The 27,053-nt window shown below is 45.3% G+C and overlaps 2 protein-coding genes and 1 long non-coding RNA gene across 7 annotated transcripts in view; 2 read left to right on the top strand and 1 right to left on the bottom strand.

The window, feature by feature from the left end:
* chd7 (chromodomain helicase DNA binding protein 7) overlaps positions 1–18,125 on the top strand; it is a 60,979-nt gene extending 42,854 nt beyond the window's left edge. For 2 of the 5 annotated variants that reach the window (XM_083547719.1, XM_083547717.1), the window contains exons 18-38: positions 126–293; positions 394–573; positions 734–844; positions 1,673–1,878; positions 3,113–3,312; positions 3,472–3,631; positions 5,231–5,320; positions 6,588–6,691; positions 8,342–8,462; positions 8,749–8,806; positions 8,886–8,946; positions 9,298–9,640; positions 9,805–10,010; positions 11,637–12,386; positions 12,563–12,720; positions 12,896–13,123; positions 13,796–14,185; positions 14,327–14,521; positions 14,721–14,861; positions 14,951–15,055; positions 15,184–16,160. In XM_083547719.1, coding sequence (XP_083403845.1) covers positions 126–293; positions 394–573; positions 734–844; positions 1,673–1,878; positions 3,113–3,312; positions 3,472–3,631; positions 5,231–5,320; positions 6,588–6,691; positions 8,342–8,462; positions 8,749–8,806; positions 8,886–8,946; positions 9,298–9,640; positions 9,805–10,010; positions 11,637–12,386; positions 12,563–12,720; positions 12,896–13,123; positions 13,796–14,185; positions 14,327–14,521; positions 14,721–14,861; positions 14,951–15,055; positions 15,184–16,104 — 4,896 coding nt within the window. In that variant the 3' untranslated portion in view covers positions 16,105–16,160. Of the gene's footprint in view, positions 1–125; positions 294–393; positions 574–733; positions 845–1,672; positions 1,879–3,112; positions 3,313–3,471; positions 3,632–5,230; positions 5,321–6,587; positions 6,692–8,341; positions 8,463–8,748; positions 8,807–8,885; positions 8,947–9,297; positions 9,641–9,804; positions 10,011–11,633; positions 12,387–12,562; positions 12,721–12,895; positions 13,124–13,795; positions 14,186–14,326; positions 14,522–14,720; positions 14,862–14,950; positions 15,056–15,183; positions 16,967–17,667 lie in introns of those variants that run through there. The other 3 variants (XM_083547718.1, XM_083547716.1, XR_014534582.1) reach the window with 2 other exon arrangements.
* Positions 18,126–19,384: 1,259 nt separating this feature from the next.
* Positions 19,385–23,361, top strand: LOC310729764. The gene is made up of 2 exons (XR_014534665.1): positions 19,385–20,001; positions 22,923–23,361. It is a non-coding gene; the product is annotated as an uncharacterized lncRNA (long non-coding RNA).
* Positions 23,180–27,053, bottom strand: part of LOC310729596 (uncharacterized protein) — a 39,647-nt gene continuing 35,773 nt past the window's right edge. The window contains exons 6-12 of the mRNA XM_083547988.1: positions 26,854–26,907; positions 26,270–26,338; positions 25,609–26,159; positions 25,050–25,572; positions 24,615–24,647; positions 24,306–24,338; positions 23,180–24,172 (exon numbers count right to left, since the gene is read on the bottom strand). Coding sequence (XP_083404114.1) covers positions 24,165–24,172; positions 24,306–24,338; positions 24,615–24,647; positions 25,050–25,572; positions 25,609–26,159; positions 26,270–26,338; positions 26,854–26,907 — 1,271 coding nt within the window. The 3' untranslated portion in view covers positions 23,180–24,164. The remainder of the gene's footprint in view (positions 24,173–24,305; positions 24,339–24,614; positions 24,648–25,049; positions 25,573–25,608; positions 26,160–26,269; positions 26,339–26,853; positions 26,908–27,053) is intronic.

The following is a 27,053-nucleotide window of genomic DNA, read 5'->3' as shown; positions in this document are numbered from 1 at the left end:
TGGGCGGAGCTTATTAAACATCCACTCATGTTGATAGGTTTGATGACCTAGTGACCTGTCCTGATTGGATCAGCAGGTTGGTATAGTTGTTTGATCCGTTCTGGTTTGTGGTTGTGTTCTTTAAGGCCCAGGCTCGGTGCCACCGGATCGGTCAGAGCAAAGCGGTGAAGATTTATCGCCTGATCACCAGGAACTCGTACGAGAGGGAGATGTTTGACAAGGCCAGTCTGAAACTGGGTCTGGATAAAGCCGTGCTGCAGTCCATGAGCGGGAGAGAGAACGCTGCTAACGGGGTACACGCCACACACATGGCTGTTGGATCAGCGATGTACTTCCAGTTTCCTTCCCTCATTAAACTCCCATTACATCACTTTGGACATTTTTTTGTTTTAGGTTCAGCAGCTGTCCAAGAAGGAGATTGAGGATCTGCTGCGTAAAGGAGCTTATGGAGCTCTGATGGAGGAGGAGGATGAGGGCTCCAAGTTCTGTGAAGAGGACATTGATCAGATCTTACAGAGACGCACTCAGACCATCACCATCGAGTCCGAGGGCAAGGGCTCCACCTTCGCCAAGGTAACCTCAGACACTCGCGTACACACACATCTTACACACGTTCCACGTGATTGTGGAAGTTGATTATAAACAGAAGATACATTTCTAAACTCTGTGTAGTGATCTGTGTGAAACTGTTTAAGAAGATATCGATTTTAGGTCTTTTCTGTGTGTCCTCCAGGCCAGCTTCGTGTCCTCAGGAAACAGGACAGATATTTCCCTGGAGGATCCAGACTTCTGGCAGAAATGGGCAAAAAAAGCTGAGCTGGACCTGGACGTCATTAACGGCAGGGTGAGTGCTGAGACACACACACACATACACACACACTCTGCATTAATAAAGAAACGCATGGTGTTGAAAGGCAGCTTTCAGCGCCTTTGTTTTATGTACATATGACATTTTTTTGAGACGAGTTGTTTCGTGTAGAGCATTAAAACACTGAATCTAAATCTGTTCTAAAAACTTTTAATAACCCACACCAGACAAGTGTTTACTTGTGACTCCAGCTTGCGTCTACAAGCTGTGTGATGAGTAAATATTGTGCTATTTGGTATTAGCAGGGTGTGTGTGTGTGTGTGTGTGTGTGTGTGTGTGGGATGAACTGAACACTAAATAAAGGCGATTCCCTGGTTCATGCGACAGCGTCTCTTCCCATCACTATGGGCTGTGAGTAACGAGGCTCGTTCCCCCTGAGGGTAACAGTGTGTGGAATGTAGCTGTAATTGAGAAAAGGAAAAATTGCTCAGAGTTTTTCCCTGTAATTACCCGTGTTCACTGCACCCTGGAGAACTGGGGCTCTAAAGGGAGAACCGTGTGTGTGGTGTTAGTGTTATGGTTCTCCTATAACTTACAGCGGTGTATTGAAGGTGTTTAATGTTTGTAGGTGCTCCAGCGGGAGTGTGTGTGTTGGAGGCGAGTGAGAAAGAGGAGTGTTTTAATAAATGGGGAGTGGCTTATTACTGAAATAATGTCATCTGGGTATTTGTCACATGACTTGTACAATGCGACAGTACTTCATGATGGGGTTTCATCCTGTCATTGTCATGTCTGAGAGCACCCCATCTGTTTCTTCTCCATAATGGCTTTATCTCCTGTGTGTGTGTGTGTGTGGTGTTTTAGAATACTCTGGTGATTGACACACCGCGGGTAAGGAAGCAAACCCGGCACTACAGCTCTATAAAAGAGGATGAGATGATGGAGTACTCAGAGCTGGAGAGCGACTCTGAGGAGAAACCCGTTCAGAAAGCTCGCCGGCCACAGGACCGGGCTCAGGGGTACCCTCGCAGTGAGTGCTTCAGGGTGGAGAAGAACCTGCTGGTATACGGGTCAGTCTGTCTCTCTCTCTCTCTCTCTCTCTCTCTCTCTCTCGCACGCACGCACCATGTCCTCCTTGTCACTGTGCTGAAGCAACAAGCAGCAGGATGTGATTAAACGTGATCATTGTGCGTGTTTCCTTTACACTCTATGAAGCATCTGCACAATTCACACTTGTCTGTCAGTTAGTTACACACCAGTCCGTGCTCATCAGTGTCTGACCACCACCACCAGAACATTGTTATTGAAGTTCACTCCTACACTTCATATTATTCTCGTCTTTCCCACAGCTACACAATGCTAACCAGATCTTTTACAAACACACACACACACACACACACACACACACACACACACACACAAACTGCTGTAGAAACTTTACTTTCTCTTATTTACATATGTTTACAACCCCAATTCCACAAAACTAGAGATGCTGTGTAAAATGTAAATTAAACAATAATAATGAAAATGAATGCAATGATTTTTAAATCTCATAACCCCCAATTTTTTTTTTAAATAGAATGTTAATGTGTAACCTGAGGAAATGCACCATTTCAAGGAAAAATATGGTCATTTTGAAATCGATGGCTACAGCACATCTCAAAAAATTGAGACGGGGCAACAAAAGTTTTGAACAAAGTGTTACCAAAGTGAAAAAGCAGGAGATACATTTTATTACTAATTCAGTTCATTAGCAACCGCTCAGTATTATGACTGGGTTTAAAGAGTATTCTAGAGAGGCAGAGTCTCCCAAAAGGAAAGATGGTTCACCAATCTGCAAAACATTCGGCACATCATGAAATGAAAATTACGACCAGGTACTACTGAGCAGCTAGAATTTTTTTGTCGGATGCAAATATGCCAACATTCTTTTCCCAGAACTCCAGCAACTGGACTCCTCCTTCCTCAGGTGTTCACAGACTGTGGATAAAATAAGACGTGATGCTACAGAGGGGAAATGTGACCCTGTTCACACTTTGAGACATGTTGCACCTATCAAATTCAAATGTCCTCACGTTTTTCATAAAATGGTGCATTTTCTCAGTTTACACATTTGATATGTATGTTTTTAAAATATATAAATATAAAATATGGGGTCATGAGTTTTGCAAGTTGTTGCAGTCTGTTTTTAGTTATATTTTAGTGTTCCAATTTATTTTTAGAATTCGGTTATACACCACTATTTTACAAGTCTGTGCTATAGTGTGTGTGTGTGTGTGTGTGTGTGTGTGTGTGTGAGAGTAGCTGGGGCAGGTGGAAGGACATCCTTTCACATGGGCGGTTTAAGCGTCCTCTGCACGAGCGAGATGTTGAGCTGATCTGCAGATCACTGCTGGCCTACTGCCTTCTCCACTACCGAGGAGACGAGAACATCAAGAGCTTTATCTGGGACCTCATCACTCCTACTGAGGACGGACGGAGCAAAACACTAACCAACCACTCGGGTACACACACACACACACACATTTCAGACACAGATGAGTAAATGTTTATTTCCCCAAACACACACTGACAATAACCAGAGTGTGTTTGTGTCTGCTGAACCATCAGAATAATTGAACATGCTCGCTCTCGTGTGTGTGTGTGTGTGTGTGTGTGTTTAGGGCTGTCTGCTCCTGTACCACGAGGCCGTAAAGGGAAGAAGGGGAAGTTAGCTGTGACCCAGACGAACATGCCCCAGGCGGATTGGTTGGCTGAGTGTAATCCAGATGTGTTGCTGCAGGAGGACAGCTACAAGCGCCACCTCAAACACCACTGCAACAAGTACACACACTATTAAATCATTATTAACCCCTTTTGTTGTCAAGTGTTTCAATGTTTACATTTACTCAGTGTGAGAGTAGTTAGTGTTTACCACATGTCCAAGTAGGAGTGTTCATCAGGAACTTGTACATGTCCTGCTGCTGGCTCTCATGACCTCAGAAAGAGGTTCCTCTACTTTATAATTTAACTGTGGGCTGATGTTTAACTGTATACACACACACACACACACACACACACACACACACACACACACACAGGAGTGTAGGAGAGGAATCAGTTAGGGTGTGTGTGTGGTGCTGAAGAGCTCTGTCCATCACCTGCTGCCTGCTTTTCTTTTTCTTAAAGCCTCTCTGGTTTCATTTGATGATTAATTTCTGTAGCTAAGCTGCTATTGTTGGGGCTCACCATGGGGGGGCTCTCTCTCCCTCTGTCTACCTCTCCCTTGGTTTCTGTCTCTCTCTCTCTCTCTTTCTCTCTCTCTGTCTGTTTTTGTGTCGGTCTTTGTGTCTCTCTTTTTCTCTGTCTCTTTCTAGCTCTCTTTGTCTCTCTCTCCTTCCCTCTCTCTTTCTTTCTGACTGTCTCACTCGCTCTGGCATGCAGTAGTTCAGGAAACGTTCCAAATCAATAAGTTTGAAGAGCACAGAGCTCCAGCCATCTGCTCTGCTCTCCACTCAGACTTCCTTCTGTCCTTTAGAGACGTCCTGTTCACACCTCAGTACCCCCCTAAAGCAGGAAGTCAGAGAGACGGAGGAAGAGACACAGGGACGGAGGAAGAATGATATTGGGGGGGTGGAGGGAGAGAGACATGGGGAGAGACTGAGGGAGAATGAGATGGGGGGAAGATGGAGGGAGAGACGGACTAAGAGAGAGGTGTATGAAGGATGGGAATGATGTAAGTAATGGAGAAAGACAGGCAGGTCAGGATGTGATAAGTGTTGGGGGAGGGGTGATGGAGGAGGAATATAATGCAAGGTTGCGATGTACAGAAAGAGGAAAGGTTAGAGGCAGTGAGACAGGTGACTAGGGGGGGGGGGGGGGGGAGAGAGAGAGAGAGATGGCAGGTGAAGGCTAAGCTTGAAAGGGCGAATAAGTGTGGGATGAAGGAAGGAAAGATGGAGGGATGGCAGACGGTGCAGTGGTGTGGTGCAGGCCAGGTGCCAGGCAGGCAGACCTGTTGGAGACGCGCACGCACACGCGCGCGCACACACACACACACACACACACACACACACACACACACACACACACACACACAGAGGTGATTATGGTGTGCCATCTGTCAGACTGTGGCTTGGCTAATCAGGCCTGGCAGGATGATGGATGAGCTCTGGCACATTCACCCAAACTCACTCTTTCATCTTTCCCTTCTGCTCCCCTGCTTTATGCCACTTTTCCCTCTCTCTCTCTCTCTCTCTCTCTCTCTCTCTCACACTTTATCAACTGATGTTAAAAACAAAGAGACAGCTGGAAGAAGGGAAGAATTTTTTTTCTAAAGTTTCTCACTTTGTTGTTTTTTCATCTTTTCTACTGTTTTTCTTTTCCTCTCACACTCATGTCTTCACTCGTCATTTTTTTTTCTCTTTTCCTTATTTTTGACAGAGTGTTACTGCGGGTGCGGATGCTCTACTATCTACGACAGGAAGTGATCGGGGACCAGGCAGACCGCATCCTGGAAGGAGCCGATTTCAGGTTGGCCTCTCTCTCTCTCTCTCTCTCTCTCTCTCTCTCTCTCTCTCTCTCTCTCTCTCTCTCTCTCTCTCTCTCTCTCCCCCCCCCCCAAGCCAGTCGTTGTCCCCCTTTCTCTCAGCCAGGTGTGCATGCATGGATTATGTGTGGACGTGCATGTCATCCTGATGCTCTCGACATATTCACTGCACGTTCAAATGAGCTCTGTGTGTGTGTGTGTGTGTGTGTGTGTCTATTTTTCTGTAGGATATGAAGCTAGATTAAAATAAATGGTATAGAATAGAGGGGTATTGAAGAGAGAGTGTGGGGAGGGGGGTATTGAGGAGAAGGGGTGTAGGGAGGGGGGAGGTGGGGGTATTGGAGAGGGTGTGGGGAGGGGGATATTGGAGAGGGTGTAGGGAGGGGGGAGGTGGGGGTATTGGAGAGGGTGTGGGGAGGGGGATATTGGAGAGGGTGTAGGGAGGGGGGAGGTGGGGGTATTGGAGAGGGTGTGGGGAGGGGGATATTGGAGAGGGTGTGGGGAGGTGGATTGTAGGAAGGGGGGTATTGAGGAGAGGGGGTTATTAAGAAGAGAGGGGGTTATTAAGAAGAGAGGGGGTGTAGGGAGAGGGTATCAAGAAGAGAGGGGGTGTAGGGAGGGGGTTATTAAGAAGAGAGGGGGTTATTAAGAAGAGAGGGGGTGTAGGGAGAGGGTATCAAGAAGAGAGGGGGTGTAGGGAGGGGGTTATTGAGGAGAGGGGGTGTAGGAAAGGGGGTATCAATGAGAGGGGGTGGGGAGGGGGGGTATTGAGGAGTGGGTGTGGGGAGGGGGATATTGGAGAGGGTGTGGGGAGGTGGATTGTAGGAAGGGGGGTATTGAGGTGAGGGGGTTATTAAGGAGAGGGTGTGGGGAGGGGGGTATTGAGGAGAGGGTGTGGGGAGGGGGGTATGGAGGGGGTGGGGGTGTTGGGGGCATATGTGGAGGGGGTGGAGGCAGATGGTGTGGGGGTGTTTGGGTTAATGTTGATGTCTGTTTCCTTCAAGATGCACATGTGTATTAAATTAATCGCTGCTCCTTCACTGCACTTCCTGTTTGCCTTTGATGTTTTATGTAACCCTACTTCCTGTGTTTTTCTTTATTTATTTCTACTTCCTGTTTGTGTGGGTCTTTATTTCCACTGCTTTTCACTTGATAGTTTTTGTTTAAATCCTCTCTCTCTCTCTCTCTCTCTCTCTCTCTCTCTCTCTCTCTCTCTCTCTCTCTCTCTCTCTCTCTCTCTCTCACACACAGTGAGCTGGATATATGGATCCCACACCCGCTTCATGCTGAAGTCCCCACTGATTGGTGGGATGTGGAGGCTGATAAATCACTCCTCATTGGTGTATTTAAACATGGTAAGCCCCGCCTCCTCTCCTCATGCTGATTGGTGTTCCCATGGGGACAGTGTTGGAGGTCGAACGAGCCGTAATAACCTACACACTGCATGACCCATTGTAATCAATTCAGGAAACTGATTTATGATGCATCAGACACACACACACACACACACACACACACACACACACACACACTGAGAGAGGAGAAAATAAACGTTTTCAGTGTCTTTGAGATGAACTTTTAGAGTTTCTGAAGATGTAACTCATGTTTAACTCGTCTGTATTTAGTTGAACGTTTCTCCTGTGCACTCGTGTTCAGGAACAGCTGCTCTGCTGATTGAATGCGTTCAATTCTTTGTGAAGAAGAGGATAAACGAGTAACGATGGAGTGAACACGTAATAAACAGGCCTAAAACCAGGCAGCGACATAAAGAGCAGGATCTTCACTGCAGCACTAACGCTGATGAACACCTTTCATTCAGTAACAGCCTTCAGCTCATGGCCACCATTCATCTAAATAAGAGACTTCTCTGTGAGGAAACACCACCCTGTCTCACTTACGCTGTCTGTCTGTCCCAGCCCCAGCTCATTAACTCTGCTAGCCAACACACACACACACACACACACACACACACACACACACACACACACACAAAGCATGGATGGCCTCTTCTTAATCATGATCTCAATTCAGCTGGAGTGTCCCAGGGTGAGGGGGGGACAGGGAGGCTCAGACAGCTGGAAGGAATGATGGCTATAAAAAGATGCTGGTGATTACAGTTTGGCTGAGCGACGCTAGCAGCAGTTAAGAGGCGTGTCACCACATAACTCCTAATTGAATTGTGATTGTGAGGTGGGGCAGGGGGCGGAGCTGTGGCTAAGCAGGGGGGAAACGAGCAGCTCTCGGGTGAAGTGGTATTCCATCTTCCCCGCCATGCACACTGAGATCTGTCGCCTCACATCTCTTCTGCATCGATGCTTTCAATACACACTCAGTGTGTCCTGTTTCTGCCCTGCTTAGTGTGAGGCCTCGGATAAATCATCGTGCAGTTTTTATTTTTGGTTCAGCACTGATTGTATCTCGTCTATTACTCGTTCTTTGTTTGATTATAGATTGTCCTTCAGAAGGCTTTTATTTCTGACTTGTCTGGTTTAGAAACACTGGGTATTTAGATCTCTCTCTCTCTCTCTCTCTCTCTCTCTCTCTCTCTCTCTCTCACACACACACACCTCTTTGTCATAATATAAGACTCCTTGAAATGATAAATATATACACACTATAGAGAATAAACAGTAAATAAATCTACACAAAATACATCAATAAAATCTAATCAATCCTGACCATATCTAATCTACTATATCTAATCTAGAGCTGTACCATGTTCCTCAGTGTCATGGATAATTACTTGTATTGATGAGGATTTTGCTGTTTATTGATGATTCCTGTATTCCCTATTATAAGGCTTCATTAGTGCTGATTAATGTGTTAAGGACTCTCATTGCACACTTCCGGGTTCGTTCCCGTTAAATATGCTAAGTGTATACACACACACACACACACACACACACACACACACACACACACACACACACACACACACAGAGCAGAGTGTGTTGTAGTTGTGGGCATGTTGTGATGAAGGTTGTGTGTGTGTGTGTGTGTTGCAGGTTATGAGAAGTATAACTCGATGCGAGCCGACCCGGCGCTGTGTTTCTTGGAGCGAGTGGGAATGCCGGATGCCAAAGCCATCGCCGCTGAGCAGAGGGGAGCGGACGTGGTGGCAGATGGGTAATGCTGGACCCCAATCTCACACACAGCAAGAGAGACACCTGTCTGTCTGATTTGTCTTTGTCTCTCTTTCTGTCTCAACTCTGTGTGTGAGAATATATTTTAGTTGATTATATACAGTAGTGTTGCTCATAAACCCAAACATTGACGCATGCAGTTCACAATAACAGAGAAATTAGCCCATTCTTCATTAGAAGAAATGCAAATATCAGTCTATAGCACTTAACATGCGCGCTCTCTCTCTCTCTCTCTCTCTCTCTCTCTCTCTCTCTCTCTCCCTCCCCAGTGAGGATGAAGACCCTGAGTATAAACCAATGCGTATGCCATTCAAAGATGATCTGGATGTGAGTTTAAGCATAACCTGTGTGTGTGTGTGTGTGTGTGTTTCTGGGAGGTTTACTAACTATATTTCATGTGTTGTAGGATTTCACCAACTCTCCTCTGGATGATAAAGAGGAGGTGATGGAGGTAGAAAATGTTGAAGGTGAGTTTACTGAGCTCAGATCTGAAGGCACAGAGCAGCAGGTCTTTACTAACATGAAACCGTTAATTCTTTATAAAGTTTAGATGTTTAAGTAGCAACAGAAGCAGTTCCAGTGAGAACATTACTCTGACATGAGGAGGAGATGCTGGACTGAAATGTGCTTCATGTTAAACACGTTTAAGAAACTTGTGATGCAGAGATACAGAACAGATAATGCAGGAGATTCTAGACTGTGCAATACACTGTAAATAAATCCCTTTAGATATCCAGAGATGTATTAAGACTGCAGTCAGTCTATAAGCCTTATTGGAACCTTCTCTTCACTCTTGCCTGGTGGTTGTTGTTTCGCAGCCCCCAAGGCAAGTGAGAATGGAGGTAAAGGAGGGAATCTGTACTGGCCTGCAGCTTCAGCTCTCACCGCACGCCTGCGTCGCCTCATTACTGCGTACCAGCGCTGCCACAAGAGACAGGACATGCTGATTAAACCAGACGGACGCAGACGCAGACGTCACCGTGACGACCACCTCCTCTCCATGGCAGTCGAGGGTGGGGCTTTCAGTTTGGAGCCCGGTAGGGTGGCTGCTACGGCGTATCTGACTGAAGGAGCGTCGTTTGTCAAAACCTCCCCGTTCCTGCACGAGAGCGCCGCCCTGTTGGCAGATGGAGCTGCTTTCTTTAAAGAGAGACGTCAGAGGTGAGAACCTTCATATTACAATGCATTTATTTGTGAACACAGAAGCCGACTTTTATTTTTCTTAGAACATCTGATGATGATTCCTCTAAAACGCTCTATTGCTCTCCTGTATTACCCCCCCCCCCCCCCCCTCTCTCTCTCTTTCTCTCTCTCCTGTTCTCCAGATGGACGAGACGTGAGGAGGCTGATTTTTACCGTGTGGTTTCTACCTTCGGTATTGTTTATGATGTCCAGAGGCAGCAGTTTGACTGGACTCAGTTTCGAGTGTTTGCTCGTCTTGATAAGAAGACTGATGAGAGTCTGGAGAAGTATTACTACGCCTTCGTGGCCATGTGCAAGCGGGTGTGTCGAATGCAGGTCAAAGACCCAGGTACAACTTTTCCTCTCTTTTTTTCTTCTTTTTCAAACGTGTACAGTTGGAATGTTTTTATATATCTTCATCTTATCCAGTCTAGTTAATCTAATCTCTTGATTAAGTCATCAGTAATGTTAGAATTGAAGCATGACGTGAACACACGTGCAGATCTGAGCTCAGTAGTGCCCCATCCTTTCCTTAAGTCTGGGTTAAAGTACCTGAGTGATGAGAGCTGATTTTTCAGCCTTTCCTTTTATTTCTTCTGTTTTGTATATAAATGATAACTGTTTCCTGCATTATTTTACTCCTGTCCTGTGTCTGGGTCATGACCACATGATCACCTTCCACCTAATGCATGTTTTATCAGCCACCTACCAGGGTTTCCACTGGCTCTTAAAAATATTCTCTAATCATTCATTTCTTTATTATACTTTGATTAATTTCTTAATAAAACTTAATTAGAACAACAACAGAGTCGATCAGCAACACACACAGCATACACTCAAGCATATTAATAACACTATAACTACAATGTATTGTTAATGAGTGACCATGGAAAGGCAAAGGGTGAAATCAACACATGAGGGGAAAAAATTACAAATAAATAACCCCCCCCCCCCCCCCCAAAAGGGTGGGGTGAAAGAACATAAGTCAGGGCTAGGGTCTTGCTCGTTCAAGTACGTCCCACAAAGGGGCCCAAATCTGCCAGAATACATCGGATTTATTCTGCAAGTAATGTTGTTTAATGTTTTTCCAAAGGGAGAAGATTTACCACTTGTGCTAAACATCTTTAAAGTTGGTCATGGCCAAAAAGGTTTAATGTTCTTACAGTCCCAAAATAAATGCATCAACATTCCTATTTCAGACTTAGATTTAAAACACATCTGAGATACATTTGGGTCCATTGTGTGGCGGCGTACTGGGGTAAGATATATTCTGTATATAACTTCATGCACAGAGCTTGATTTGTGAAAAACCTCCTCACATACAGAGATCCATTCGTCATCACTAAATATCCCTTTCCCAAATCTTTCTTAAAGGATTCAAAGGGGAAGAGGCTTCTGATAACAGAGCTGTCCATGTAACGCTGCTTCTAACGCTCAGAAAAATGCTCCTGATGTTTGATCGTTTCTGTGGTTGTTGTACTTCTTTCTTTCATGAGTCCAAAAATAATTTGATGTATTACGACTACAGATGAGCCCAAAATGCAACCGCTATTCAGCTTTCTGATATTAACGTGAATCTCTGTACCACTGACAAAATGCATTTACTTTTTCAACTATACAGGAAGTGTAACTTTAGTGATACTCAACTTGAACAATATATTTAGGGCTCGGTTGAGGTCAGTAGCTAACAACGTATTAGTGTGTGTATGTGATGTGATATCAGTCTTACATTTCATTTATAATGTTCTTAATGTCTTAAAATGGCTGAAATCTAACCTAAAAGGTAAAACCTGCAGAAACACTGACTAACACACCTAATCATGTGACAAGAGACTCAGACACACCAGTCACCTGGCAGAACAGATTTCTTAGCCCGTGTGCACGTCGTTACTCTCTGATGGGTTTAAGTTGAGTGTAACTCCTAAGGTGTTTGATGCTGATAGTGGAGGGTTCTGTGTTTGCTGTTTCCCAGCAGAGGGCCTGGCTGACCCGACACTGATCATTGACCCGATCACAGAGGAGCGAGCCTCCCGGACCCTGTACCGTATCGAGTTATTGCGGCGGATCAGGGAGCAGGTTTTGCCCCACCCCGAGCTGGAGGAGAGACTCCGCCTGTGTCAGCCCAGTCCCGATCTCCCGGCCTGGTGGGAGGCAGGAAAACACGACCGGGACCTTCTCCATGGAGCCGCCAAGCACGGAGTGAGCCGTACGGACTACCACATCCAGAACGACCCTGATCTCAGCTTCCTGCAGGCACAGCGCAAGTTCCTCCAGAGCCGAGGAGCAGAGACGAGTCTGACCTCGAACCCAGTCACCACAGTGGACCTGATTAAAGACGAGGAGCAGAAGGATGAGCTCAAATACGAGAATGTAGAGAAAGTGGACCTCAAGGAACTGAAAGAGGAGAAAACTGAGGCTGCCTCACTCAAAGAGAAAGTAAAGACTGAAGAGGAAGAGAAGAAGAATCAGAAAGAGGAGAAGACTGAGGAGGAAAATGGTGCAGAAGTGAAGAGTGAAGATCACAGCGTTCCTCAAATGGCTGACGAAAAGGTGGTCATAGAGTCTGAGGACATGCCCGCACTTCCTGTTAACAAAGACGTACACAAAGAGGAGCCAGAGAACCCAACATGTTCAGACCCCAACAATGAGAAAAATTCAGAGGAGGAAGAGGAAGAAGAGAAGATGGATGAAGATGACAAATCAGAGAAATCTTCCCAGGCTGAAGGTAAAGTGGCTTCAGTTTGAGGGTTAATTCGCCTGTAATTATCCTGTTTGATCCTGGTGTCAGATTGAGGATAAATAAATGCTGAAAGTTTGTGAGCTCTAAATTAAAAGGTAGAATGAAGTCAGGTGTGTTGACCTTTAACATTTGTGTAATTTATTATCTTCTGCCTCCGTTAGCTGGTGCATCCTCAGACAGGAAGAACTTTGACGAGGAGAGTAACGCCTCTATGAGCACAGCACGAGACGAGACACGGGATTACTTCGGCATGGACGATGTCGAACCAACAGTGTCTAACGCGTTTGGGGAACGATCTGTGTTTTCCTTCTGGCCAAAGGTAAATTCAGTTCCTAAATGTTCCTCTTTACTACTTAGTTCTGTTCTACACATGAAAGACTGTTTACTGATTCCCAATCATGCTGTCACACACACGCACACACACACACGTGTGCACACACACCCTTACACGTGTGCACACACCCTTACACGTGTCTGCTGGGTGTGTATTGCAGGACCGGGTGATGATCAATAGGATGGACAACATCTGCGAGGCTGTCATCAAGGGCAAATGGCCGTCCAATAGGAAGCAGTTCTTTGACTTGCCTGGCCTGTTGCCTGGATTTGGTGCTATGGCAACAGACAGCCCTCTGCCCAGGAGGAGCATGGGAGATCTGTCCATGATAAATCAGAGCAGCTACAGCGGGAGTGATGACATCACCATGTCACCGCAAGTCAATAAGGCAAGTCACTCACTCACTCACTCGCTCTCTCGCTCTCTCTCTCTCACACACACACACACACACACACACACACACACACACACACACACACAATCTTCCCCTGTCCTGTAATACTCAGGATGTTCATTTGTTTTGCACTTTTAATAATAAACATTCTCTCAGAGCAGCTTTACACAGATTCTGTGGTGATAATAATGAATAAGATGTTCTTTATAAGTGCAAGTTTGTCCCTGATGAACAAGCCGGTGGTGAGGAAAAACTTCCCGATAAATGTTATTTAATAATTGTAAACTAGGGAATTATCCTGAATTTAGAAATAACTCTGATACTCATACTTAAAAGTTGCCCAGGTTTAGGTTTGGAATGGGTTCTCTTCTGCCTCTGATTCTTCTCAGTTTAGGGGGGTTCACCACAGGCACCTCTTACTTATTGATTACTTACCTAGGGATAAATGTACATATTTAAAATGTATATTTAATTCTCTGTTTATGATTTTGTTTTTGTCTGGGGCGGAGCTCAGTTTAAGGGGGGTCTGTCTGGGGCGGAGCTCAGTGTAAGCGGGCTTCTGTCTGGGGCGGAGCTCAGTGGCAGGGAAATAAGAAATACAGGAAGTGGTAGTTGTGACGTATCTTGAACATTCGGTTTGATTTGTGGTTTGGTTTGTGTTTACAGGACGAAGCTCTGAGTCTGTCTGTTCCTCGTCAGCGGAGGCGCAGGCGGCGGAAAGTTGAGATAGAGGCTGAGAGAGCTGCGAAGAGGCGGAATTTGATGGATATGGTGGCGCAGCTCCGTGAGTCTCACTCTGCAGATGGTCAGACTCGAGCTATGGATCTCACGAAAGCTCTACACGGCCTGGCTCCTTCCTCCTCATCCTCCTCCTCTTCAGTGTTCCCCGGCGCCGTGGCTTCCCCCATGGAACTGCTGCATGCGGCCGGAGCCTCCAGAACTAATGGAGCCATGCTGGAGGCTGAAATTCCCACACGGAGGAGGAGAGGACGCAGGAAAAATGTGGAGGGTATGGAGCTGCTCTTCATGGGAAATAAGAGTTCACAGCTCAACACGGTAAATCACATTTCCTTCAATAATGCTGTTATGAAGTACTGAGAATGTGTGAACCTTCTCCACCTCCCTCATCATGTGACCCTGAGCGTGCCAGAGTTCACAGTCGATCTGTAACTTCTTTATTGTCATTGGTCTTTACAGGAAGAATCAAACGGGGCCAAAGGTTTTGCTGAAGGGGCACATGTGCCTACACGAGCAGCGCGACACATTCCAGCTCCTGCACAAAAAGAGGAGAGCGAGCATCTCAAAGGAGAGGATGGAGCGAGCACTAAAGACCTACAGGAGTGGCTTCGACAACATCCCACCTACACCATGGACGTGCCTGGATTCATACCAGTGAGTGTTTAATCCACACAGTGTCACAGGAGCATGAACACGCACTGACCTGGCCCCTCTCTGACCTTATTACAGAGAGGAGGAACTGCATGATGTCATCATTCCTCACTGTTTGTTAATGGAGCTCAGGATCATGATAAAGATAAAGCATGTAAAAATGGCATGTGTTTCACTGAATTTATTTGTATGTTTGCTGCAGAAGAGTGAGGAGCTTCTCCTCTCACAGCTGGGAAAACCCAAGCAGAAAAGACACCGGTGTCGAAACCCCAACAAGATAGACATCAACACACTGACAGGGGAGGAGAGGGTTCCTGTGGTCAACAAGAGAAACGGACGCAAGGTGAGAACTACACTAAACTCTTACTTATTTTGGCCCGTGTGTAGACCTCACCTCGTTCTTAAAGTAACCCCTGTTCTGTTCTGCTGCAGATGGGGGGCGCTATGGCTCCTCCGATGAAGGATCTGCCACAGTGGCTGGCTGAGAATCCAGAGTTTGCCATTGCTCCAGACTGGACAGACATCGTCAAACAATCTGTGAGTCTGTGTGCGTGTGCGTGTGCGTGTGTGTGAGTCTGCAGTAGGATCTAATTTGGATTGTTGATGATTACCTCATGTCTCTGAATGATGTTGAAACAGTGGTCATTGACCTCTTGGTTTCTTAGGGTTTCCTGCCCGAGGCCATGTTTGATCGTCTCCTCACTGGTCCAGTGGTCAGAGAAGAGGGAGTGAGGCGTCGAGGACGGAGACCAAAGTCTGAAATTGCTAAAGCAGCAGCAGCTCAGGCTTCTCTGTCTGCAGCTTCTTCAGCCTCTACCTCGGGCATGAACCCCTTCCTGCTGAACGGCCTGTTTGGGGGAATGGACCTCGGCAGCTTACAGAACCTGCAGAACTTACAGAACCTGCAGCTCCTTATGGGCTTGTCTCCTTCTCTTGGTGCAGGAGCTGCAGATAACAAGAATGCCACCACCATGCTGCCCCTCATGCTGCCTGCTATGGGTGCCCTGCCCAATGTCTTTAGCCTCGGGGGGCTTTTTGGGGGCAACATGGCCACCGCTGCTAACTTAAATACAAATGCTACGGCCACTTCTTCTGAGACCGAGGAGACAAACAAAGACGGACAACCCAAGGAAGACTGTGAGGAGAAGAAGGAAGAAGTGGAGAAACCTGCAGAAATGGAGTCGAACACCACTTCAGCTGCTGCAGCGACCAACCTTTCTGCGAATCCTCTGGCGTTTAACCCGTTCCTGCTCTCCACCATGGCACCAGGACTCTTCTACCCCTCCATGTTCCTGCCCCAGGGCTTAGGCGGTTTGGGGCTGACTGGCTTTTCTCCAGCGGCTCTTGCTGAGCTGCAGAACGCGATGAGTGGCGCTTTAGGAGCCACAGGAGAGGAGAAGGAGGAGAACAAGGAGACTGGGCAGAACCCTGATGCAGTAAAACCTAGCAGCACTGTGGAAAACAGCGACTCTGAGGAAGGAGAGAACAAAACCGAGGAACTGGACTCCATAGAGGCAGGAGAGGAAGAGGACGATGACGAGGACGACGATGAGGAAGTTGGAGATGATGATGATAAGAGTGACTGAAGAGACAAATCCATCTGACTGACTTTCTGCCTTTTACCCCCCCCAAGAGCTTTTTTTTAAAAACTCCTCTACTGATTTCCCAAACTCTGAGTTTTATATCAATTTTGGTTTAGTTTTGTTAACAGGTAAACAATAACATGATGAGGGAACACAACCATGATGTTTCTGCAGGATTCCAGTGTAGTTCTCACACACACACACACACACACACACACACACACACACACACACACACACGGCACAGGCAGTAGTGGAGATGATGTGGATGTGACAGGAGGTTGGTTTAGCCTGTGCTGATGTGTTTTGAGATGACTGAAATCTCTGGAATCCTGTGAGAAGGTCCTGATAGTGCTGTGCTGCTTTTTTCTCTTTTAGTTTGTTGATTTATATTTCTTTCTTTCTCTCTCTCTCTACTGTCGATCGTGTAAATGGTGAGCGAGTAGCATCTGGATGAGGAACGTTCAGTGGCGTACGTTTTATACAGCATTAAAACGAGCAATTCTCTCCAAGCTGCTGAAAACAGAATGAAATAAGGATGTAGATTTTTTTCATACTGTTCTGCTGAGGGATGAAGTTCTCACATATCAAAGCGTACACTCGGACTGTTCAAGTCTCTCACACTGACAATCTTTACGGGTGAGGAGACGCTCGGCCTGTGGAGACAGCAATAACCGAAGGCAGCTTCTGAATGTTCCACTTTACCACAGTGAGCGTGCGAGAGCGCGTGTGTGTGTGTGTGAGCGAGCGAGAGTGTGAGTGTGTGTGAGCGAGCGAGCGTGTGAGTGTGTGTGAGCGAGCGAGCGTGTGAGTGTGTGTGAGCGAGCGAGCGTGTGAGTGTGTGTGAGCGAGCGAGCGTGTGTGTGTGTGAGCGAGCGAGCGTGTGAGTGTGTGCGAGCGAGCGAGCGCGTGAGTGTGTGCGAGCGAGCGAGCGTGAGTGTGTGCGAGCGAGCGAGCGTGAGTGTGTGCGAGCGAGCGAGCGTGAGTGTGTGCGAGCGAGCGAGCGTGAGTGTGTGCGAGCGAGCGAGCGAGTGTGTGCGAGCGAGCGAGCGTGTGAGTGTGTGCGAGCGAGCGAGCGTGTGAGTGTGTGCGAGCGAGCGAGCGTGAGTGTGTGCGAGCGAGCGAGCGTGAGTGTGTGCGAGCGAGCGAGCGTGTGAGTGTGTGCGAGCGAGCGAGCGTGTGAGTGTGTGCGAGCGAGCGAGCGTGTGAGTGTGTGCGAGCGAGCGAGCGTGAGTGTGTGCGAGCGAGCGTGAGTGTGTGCGAGCGAGCGAGCGTGTGAGTGTGTGCGAGCGAGCGAGCGTGTGAGTGTGTGCGAGCGAGCGAGCGTGTGAGTGTGTGCGAGCGAGCGAGCGTGTGAGTGTGTGCGAGCGAGCGAGCGTGTGAGTGTGTGCGAGCGAGCGAGCGTGAGTGTGTGCGAGCGAGCGAGCGGGTGTGTGCGAGCGAGCGAGCGGGTGTGAGCGAGCGAGCGAGTGAGAGGGTGTGGGTGTGAACGAGCGTGCGTGTGCGCGAGGGTGTGGGTGTGCGCGAGGGTGTGGGTGTGAGCGAGCGTGCGTGGGTGTGAGCGAGCGTGAGTGAGCGTGAGTGTGTGTGAGCGTTTGTGCGCACGAGCGCGGGTGTGTGTGGGGGGGAGGGGGGTTTCAGAAAATGGACGTGTCATGAATTATTGCGGTCGAATCGTCTCATTCCGATCTCCACGTTGATGCACTGGTGTAGGATGAAATCAGGTACCTTTATCTATTTGAATGGACTTTTTGTTACTTTAGTCACCAAGCTGAACAGCATTACCTCAATTCTGAACTAGCCTTGAAGTTTACACACACACACACACACACACACACACACACACACACACACACACACAGACAAACACAGACGTTGTAAATTTTTTTCCTTTATCTTTTGTCTTCATTTGTTCTCTTTTGTTTTTGTTGTTTTTTGAACATCATGTATGATGAACTGTAAATGGCTGCCAACTGTAGTAATGATGCTTTTAATAAAAGTGACTCATGATATTCGCATAGAAACTGAACCCTGAGTGACCATCATCCTCATCCTTTATCATCCTCATCTTTCAGGGCTTTCATCACTTTATTACCATCATTTACACCAACAGCAGACTGAACACTCCACATGGAGCAGAACCTCCATTACAGTTCCTACTGTACAGGAGGCTTTATCATGTGTGTCCTGTTACAGGACGTCTACACATCTGTACATCTGAGCATCTGTTTGTGTTCCGTAATATTACTACTCAAACTTCTATTAATGCACTCTCACACTCACACTTTTACACACACTCGCACATTTACACACACTTTTACACACACTCGCACATTTATACACACACATTTACACACTCACACTTTTACACACACTCGCACATTTACACACACTTTTACACACACTCGCACATTTATACACACACACACACTTACACATTTACACACTCACACTTTTACACACACTCGCACATTTACACACACTTTTACACACACTCGCACATTTATACACACACACACACACTTACACATTTACACACTCACACTTTTACACACACTCGCACATTTACACACACTTTTACACACACTCGCACATTTATACACACACACTTACACATTTACACACACACTCGCACATTTACACACACTTTTACACACACTCGCACATTTATACACACACACACACTTACACATTTACACACTCACACTTTTACACACACTCGCACATTTACACACACTTTTACACACACTCGCACATTTATACACACACACACACTTACACACTCACACATAAGTGTGTGTGTGTGTGTGTGTGTGTGTGTGTGTGTAAAAGTGAGTAATGTGCGTGTGTGTGTGTAATCGGTGTGTGTGTGTGTGTGTAAATGTGTTTGGGTGCCAATACTTTGTGCGATCTAAGAGATGTTGGTTGAGTAACTGCATATTTACAGATGATGACGATGAAGCGCTGAAACCGTCAACCCGGTACAGTATGTTACATCGCCCTCTAGTGGACACTAAACCCTAGCTCATACACATTTATTCAGTTAAAGACCAAGATTTATAACAGCGTAATTCAGTCTCTCTCCCCTGAGGTTTTATTTTCCTTACAAAGATTTACCTCACTCTCACTTGACTTTACATAAATCTGGATAAAAAAATAATCTGCAATAAAGTCAATATTTAACAGATTATTCGATTTTATTTTGTGTGCAAAATTCTGGAGTGAATTATATGAAGTGGTAGAAGGTGAACGTAGGAATGAAAGGTTCGTGATTGGGGCAGACTTTAATGGACATGTAGGTGAAGGGAACAGAGGTGATGAGGAGGTGATGGGTAGGTATGGTCTTAAGGAGAGGAATGTGGAAGGGCAGATGGTGGTAGATTTTGCTAAAAGGATGGAAATGTCAGTGGTGAACACGTATTTTAAGAAGAAGGAGGATCATAGGGTGACGTATAAGAGTGGAGGAAGGTGCACCCAGGTGGACTATGTTCTATGTAGGAAGTGCAACCTGAAGGAGATTGGAGACTGTAAGGTGTTGGCGGGGGACGGTGTAGCTAGACAGCATCAGATGGTGGTCTGTAGGATGGTTTTGGAGGTGAAGAAGAAGAAAAGGAGAGTGAGGACTGAAAGAAGAATAAGATGGTGGAAACTGAAGGAGGAATACTAGTGTGAGGTTTAGGGAAGAGGTCAGACAGGGGCTTGGTGGTGGTGAGGAGGTGCTGGATGATTGTGGAACTACTGCAGAAGTGATGAGGGAGACAGTTAGAAAGGTTCTTGGTGTAACATCTGAAAATAGAAAGGAAGACAAAGAGACGTGGTGGTGGAATGAGGAAGTGCAGGAGAGCAGAAGGAGAAAGAGGTTGGAGAAACAGAATTGGGATCGACAGAGTGATGAGAAAAGTAGGCAGGAGTACAAGGAGATGCAGCAGCAGGTAAAGAGGGATGTGGTGAAAGCCAAGGAAAAGGCATATGAGGAGCTGTAGGAGAGGTTGGACACTGAGGAAGGAGAAAAGGATTTGTAGCGATTGTCCAGGCAGAGGAACCGAGCTGGGAAGGGTGGAGATGGAAATGTGTTGACTAGTGAGGAGAGTGTGTTGAGAAGATGGAGGGAGTATTTTGAGCAGCTGATGAATGAGGAAAATTAGAGAGAGAGAAGGTTGGATGATGTGGAGATGTGAAGCAGGATGTAGATAGGATTAGTAAGGAGGAAGTGAGAGCAGCGATTAAGAGGATGAGGAGTGGAAAGTCGGTTGGACCAGATGACATACCAGTAGAAGCATGGAGATGTTTAGGAGAGATGCAGTGGAGTTTTTAACCAGATTGTTTAACAGGATTTTGGAAGGTGGGAAGATGCCTGAGGAATGGAGGAGGAGTGTGCTGGTACTGATCTTTAAGAATAAAGGAGATGAAAGAGTAGTGGAAGCCAGGCTGAGAGAAGAGGTGACCATCTGTGAACAACAGTATGGTTTCATGCCGAGAAAGAGCACCACAGACGCATTATTTGCTTTGAGGATGTTGATGGAGAAGTATAGAGAAGGTCAGAAGGAGCTGCATTGTGTATTTATGGATTTAGAAAAAGCGTACGACAGGGTGGAGAGAGGAGTTGTGGTATTGTATGAGGAAGTCAGGTGTGTCAGAGAAGTATGTGAGGGTGGTGCAGGACATGTATGAGGACAGTGTGACGGCAGTGAAGTGTGCAGTAGAAACAACAGACTGATTTAAGGTAAAGGTTGGACTGCATCAAGGATCGGCTCTGAGCCCTTTCCTGTTTGCAGTGGTGCCATCACAGGTTGACGGACGAGGTCAGACAGGAGGCTCTGTGGACTATGATGTTTGTGGATCTTGTGATTTGTGGTGAGAGTAGGGAGCAGGTGGAGGTACACGCTGGAGAGAAGGGGAATGAAAGTCAGTAAGAGTAAGACAGAGTACATGTGTGTGAATGAGAGGGAGGGCAGTGGAGGGGTGCGGTTGCAGGGAGAAGAGGTGAAGAAGGTGGAGGTACCTGGGGTCAACAGTGCAAAGTAATGGAGAGTGTGTTAGAGAAGTGAAGAAAAGAGTGCAGGCAGGGTGGAGAAGAGTGATAGCAGGAGTGATTTGTGATAGAAGAGTATCTGTGAGAGTGAAAGGGAAAGTTTATAGGACTGTGGTGAGACCTGAGATGTTGTATGTATTAGAGACAGTGGCATTGAGTAAAAGACAGGAGGTGGAGCTGGAGGTAGCAGAGCTGAAGATGTTGAGATGTTCGTTGGGAGTGACGACGATGGACAGGATTAGAAAGGAGTTCATTAGAGGGACAACACGTAGGACGTTTTGGAGACAAGGTGAGGGAGGTGAGATTGAGAGTTTGGACATGTGCAGAGGAGGGACATGGGGTATATCCATGGGCATAAATCCCGGGGGGGAAGGAGGGGACATGTCGCCCCCCCCCCAAAAAACAATTTTTTTTTAAAACATTTCGCTCTCTCTACTGTGAAAAATATGTATGTATACCTAAATAATTGTTTAAGTAGAAAAAAAAACTGCATTTAGAAACAGTTAAGTCCCCCCCCCCCCCTTCCTCACAGTGGTTTTGACCCACTGCCTGCTTTCCCAGTTCATCTCACCTTCTCTACATACACGAGTCAGGTGTGTGTCTGCACCTCAAATAATGTTCAACTCCATTAACTAGGTGATTTTATTCACTTTAAATAAAGCGATTCTCTTTAATGTAGTTATTGAGACTCATTCATAAATTAGTTGCGGCAAAAATGCTGATTACTGATGTAATTTTTCATGAATCTGCTCTATTAGCCATTAAAATGACTTATCTAGTGAACGTTAGCATGTTTACAATAGCTTGTAGCATAGTGCACTGCAGCTAACACGGCAACTAATGTACTAGTGCACTGCAGCTAACACGGCAACTAACGTACTAGTGCACTGCAGCTAACACTGCAACTAAGGTACTAGTGCACTGCAGCTAACACTGCAACTAAGGTACTAGTGCACTGCAGCTAACACGGCAACTAACGTACTAGTGCACTGCAGCTAACACGGCAACTAACGTACTAGTGCACTGCAGCTAACACGGCAACTAACGTACTAGTGCACTGCAGCTAACACGGCAACTAACGTACTAGTGCACTGCAGCTAACACTGCAACTAACGTACTAGTGCACTGCAGCTAACACGGCAACTAACGTACTAGTGCACTGCAGCTAACACGGCAACTAACGTACTAGTGCACTGCAGCTAACACGGCAACTAACGTACTAGTGCACTGCAGCTAACACGGCAACTAACGTACTAGTGCACTGCAGCTAACACGCCAAAGCTGTTTCCCATGCAGTGTTTTATTTGGGACGACTTGTTATAATGTTAACATTAATGGCCACAATTAGCATATAGTTTATCTGTGCATTTACTAAATGAGCACTGTGCTACGTCCCAACTGACCCAGTGTATTTTTTTTGTATAATCAATTTCTATTGTTGTCTTAATTAATTTTAAATAAAAATGTTTAACCTTTGTTAAATTTTTTGTTTTTATTGTTGTGATTATTTTTTTTATGATCGTTTTACTTTATGTAAAACACTTTGAGTTACCATTGTGTATGAAATGTGCTACAGTATAAATAAACCTGCCTTGCAGTGTCATAGACTAGATAAAATGACAGAAAAGGAAAATGGACAGATAATTTGTCAGTGCACCTAAACCATATCTTTATAAGTACAATTTGACTATTACTTGTGTCCCCTTTAAAAATTGCTCATGATAAATGTTTATATTTATTGTCCCTACTGTTAAATGACCATGGGGTATATCAGTAGGAGAATGCTGAGGATGGAGACACCAGGAAGGAGGAAAAGAGGAAGACCAAGGAGGAGGTTTATGGATGTGGTGAAGGAAGACATGCAGGTAGTTGGTGTGGAAGAGGCAGATGTAGAGGACAGAGGGGTATGGAGACGGATGATCTGCTGTGGCGCCCCCTAATGGCAGAAGCTGAAAAAAATATTTTTTTGTGTGTGTGAACAGAAGTGTAGTATTCTGTCTGAACTACAAATAAGATTATTAATGACGCAATTCAGACCAAAATCAGTTTTTTTTTTCTCAACCCTTTATTGCAGCATTCAGAAAGGAAACTTTTACACAGAATTATGACCCAAAAGTCTTTAAAACTGCAATAAGTTAGTGTGTTAGACCCTACAGCAGGATATCATGTAAACCTAATCAGAAATAAAATCCTGTTTACACACAAACTGTAACTAAATCAGGTGCAGATATTTATTGCTGGTTTGTGTTTCCCCTCCTCCAGATTCCAAGTCCCACATATGGCTTACAAACACCTCAGACTAGACACTTCCACACGACATAAAAAAAAGAAAACGCTGTAAATTACCCAACGTTTTAATACCGTTTAAAAATTCACATTAACACATCGTTAAAAAATAAAAAAAACCCAGCCAAAGTGTTGTGAAAAAACTGACAACAGAAACTGCACTAGTGTAGTGTTTGTGAACTACAAAATCTGTATATAATCACCCTCACTATACACACATACACACACACACACACACGATGAGTGGAAACTGAGCTTAGTACAACTGTGACAGTGATTCATGGCTCTGTAGTAAGAAACACACACACACACACACACACACAACTTTCTGTAATGCTGAAGTGAGGAGTGAAAGCCATCAGTGCAGCTTTGTGTCATACCTTCACATTAACACCAAAATAGGTGTATAGATATCTCTCTCTCACACACACACACACACACACACAGGTGAAGAGCTCACATTCACAAAGCAGCTTCAATACACAGGATCTCATCTGATTCTCAACAAACTTAATAACGGCATTTTGACGTCTAACAGCAACAGAAGGAGAAACTCAAAGTAAAGAAGTAAAAAAAAAAAAAATGTAATGAACTTAAACTTAAAACTTAAAAAAAAGTGTGAAATCAAACATCTGAGCATCAAATCAAAGATGGATGCAGTTGGTCAGATGCTGGAGTTTTGTTGATACTCTGCAGCTCTCATATGAGTAAATCCTTTCTCTCTCCTCCACACAGGCGCCAACACTTACGTCTCTGTAACACACACACAGCAGTGTAGAAAAAAACCTTACGTGTGTGTGTGTGTGTGTGTGATAATAATAATAATAATAATAATAAATCAAAAGTAATAAATTCCTGAAACTTCAGATGAAAATGGAAATGTTACCCGTCGGCTCCTCGTTCTGTTCTTCTCCATCATCTGTTCAGATTACAGAGACCCGTTAATAACCACACACACATGCACACACACACACACACACGCTTAAACGCACGCTTACACACACGCCCTCGCACACACATGCACACCACATACACACGCTCGCACATGCTCACACACGCTCACTCACACACACACACGCACTCGCATGCACGCACACGCTCACACACACATACGTACGTGCTCTCACACACACACACACGTTTACACACACACGCACACACTTTATGATGTGAGCAGATGTGATTTATTCCTCACCTGGATCTTCATCTTCATCTTCATCGATCTCCTCTACAACATTCACCACAAATAAAAGGTTTCAAAATTCCTTTATTTCCATAATAATAATAATAATAATAATAATAATAATAATAATAATAATAATAATAATAATAAACTCTGATTTTGTGTAAATGATGGAATAAAACCTTTCGTTACAGAGTGAGATGTTTAAAAAAGGGGCGGGGCTTATTTGATTGACATTCTGGCTGTGCACTTTGTGCCTGAAAGCAGGCGCAGATAAAGAGCTGATGAGAAGAAATGAAAGATCTGGATGTCATGATGATCAATGATCACAGCAGACTTTTTATAGAACAGGAAGAGGAATGCAAGCATCTTCATCCAGCACACATTTCCTTCTAAACATCTACATAAAGTTTAAACAGTCTTGAGTAAATGTTATGGAGATCTTACCCGGTTCTTCTTCTGCAACCTCAGCCTCTTCTGTTAAGATCTCCTCCACCACATCCTCTATGGGAACCTCTTCTTCTGCAGCTTCTTCAGAAGAAGCAGGCTCTTCTACTGGTTCTTTTACAGTTACTACTTCTTCCACTGGTGAAAGCTCCTCCACTACTTCCTCAACTGGAACTGCTTCTTCGAACCCTACCTCATCAGGGACAGATTCTTCTTCTGTTTCTTCTGCTGGTGCTGAGTCTTCCACTACTTCCTTAAAGACCTCTTCTACAACAGATGCTTCAGATTCAGATTCTTCAACCACGTCTTTAACAGAAATAGTTTCTTCAACCACTTCATATAGACCTGCCTCTTCTGTCTCCTCAGAAGGAACCACCTCTTCTACAGCTTCACCAACACTGGCAGCTTCATCAACCACCTCCTCGATTGGAGCTGCTTCATCAATAGTTTCATTAACAGCTGTTTCTTCCAGGGTGACTTCTTTCTCAGAAGAGGCAGGTTCTTCAACTGGCTCTTCAACTGGCTCTTCAACTGGCTCTTCAACTGGCTCTTCAACCACTTTCTCAGAAGAAGCAAGTTCTTCAACCACTTCCTCAGCAGAGGAAGGTTCTTCTATTGCCTCTTCAATAAGCACAGCTTCTTCTAAGGCTTCCTCGTCCACTGACACTTCATCCACTATTTCTTTTCCTTCCTCCACCACTTCAGGCTCTTCTTCAGGAACCTCTTCTTCTCCCATGAGTGGTTTTACTTCCTCCTCCTCTCCAAACAGAGGCTCCTCCTCCACATGATCCAGCTCCTCCTCCACATGATCAGGCTCCTCCTCTATAAAAACAGGCTTCTTCTCGACAACCAGAGGCTCCTCCTCCACATGATCAGGCTCCTCCTCCACAACCAAAGGCTCCTCCTCTATAAGAACAGGCTCCTTCTCCACAACCAGAGGCTCCTCCTCCACACGATCAGGCTCCTCCTCCACAACCAAAGGCTCCTCCTCTATAAGAACAGGCTCCTTCTCCACAACCAGAGGCCCCTCCTCTACTAGAACAGTCTCCTCCTCTAAAACCAGAGGCTCCTCCTCTATGAGAACAGGCTCCTCCTCCTCAACCTCAAGCTCTAAGAAATGCATTAGAATTTTCTTAATTTTTAAAATAGTTGTATTCAAATAATTGTATTATGTATAAAATAAAATCGATATTATCTCAGCAGCTGTGGTTTATTTATACCTGAAGGGATCTGAGATGTTTCTTCATGTTCAGCAGCATAGATGTGATTCTCTATAACCGGCTCTGAGGCTGAAGAACAGATGATGCTGGATTTGTATCTACAACTTCACCATTTTTACTGTTAAAAATAATTTATCAGGGTAAACACACACACACACACACACACACACACACACACACACACACACACACACACACACACACACACTTGTGCAGCTTATACTGCTGTCAGGGGTAATAATCCAGTTTTCTCCAGATTATGACTTATTCTGAGTTAGTGGAGCACGAAGGTCAGCATTACTGGACCAACGTGCAGCAGAAAGAGCAGATCAGTTTGGAGCAATGGGATAAAACAAGATGATAAAATAAGATGAATATCTAATAAAAAAAAAAAACATGTTGATATTAAATGTAATAATAATAAGAAGAGAAGCGTCATGGCAAAATCTATCTTCATTCCTTTAAAACAAGACGATGTCATCAATTTATTCCTAAAATGATTTGAATTATAAAGAACATTCAGGTCGTTTGTATTGTTCAGATCTGTTTATTCAAAATCAAGGAAAAGTGTGGTTTTTTTTTACCTTCAGCAGGTTCAGACAGTCCAGAGGCAAGAACATCAGGCTTCTCCTTCAGTCCTAAAGGTTTCACACGTGGATGTACACATGAGGTATAAAGTCTTATAACCAACACATCTCAGACGTAATGAACAAGAGATCAGACTCCAATCACATGTTTTTCACTGTAACTACAGAACGCTACCTCAGGACTTCAACTGAACCTC

Source organism: Silurus aristotelis (assembly GCF_946808225.1).
Source record: "Silurus aristotelis genome assembly, chromosome: 8".
NCBI classification, from domain to species: Eukaryota; Metazoa; Chordata; class Actinopteri; order Siluriformes; family Siluridae; genus Silurus; species Silurus aristotelis.
Note: the sequence above shows the minus strand (reverse complement) of the source record. Positions and strands in the feature narration are given on the sequence as shown.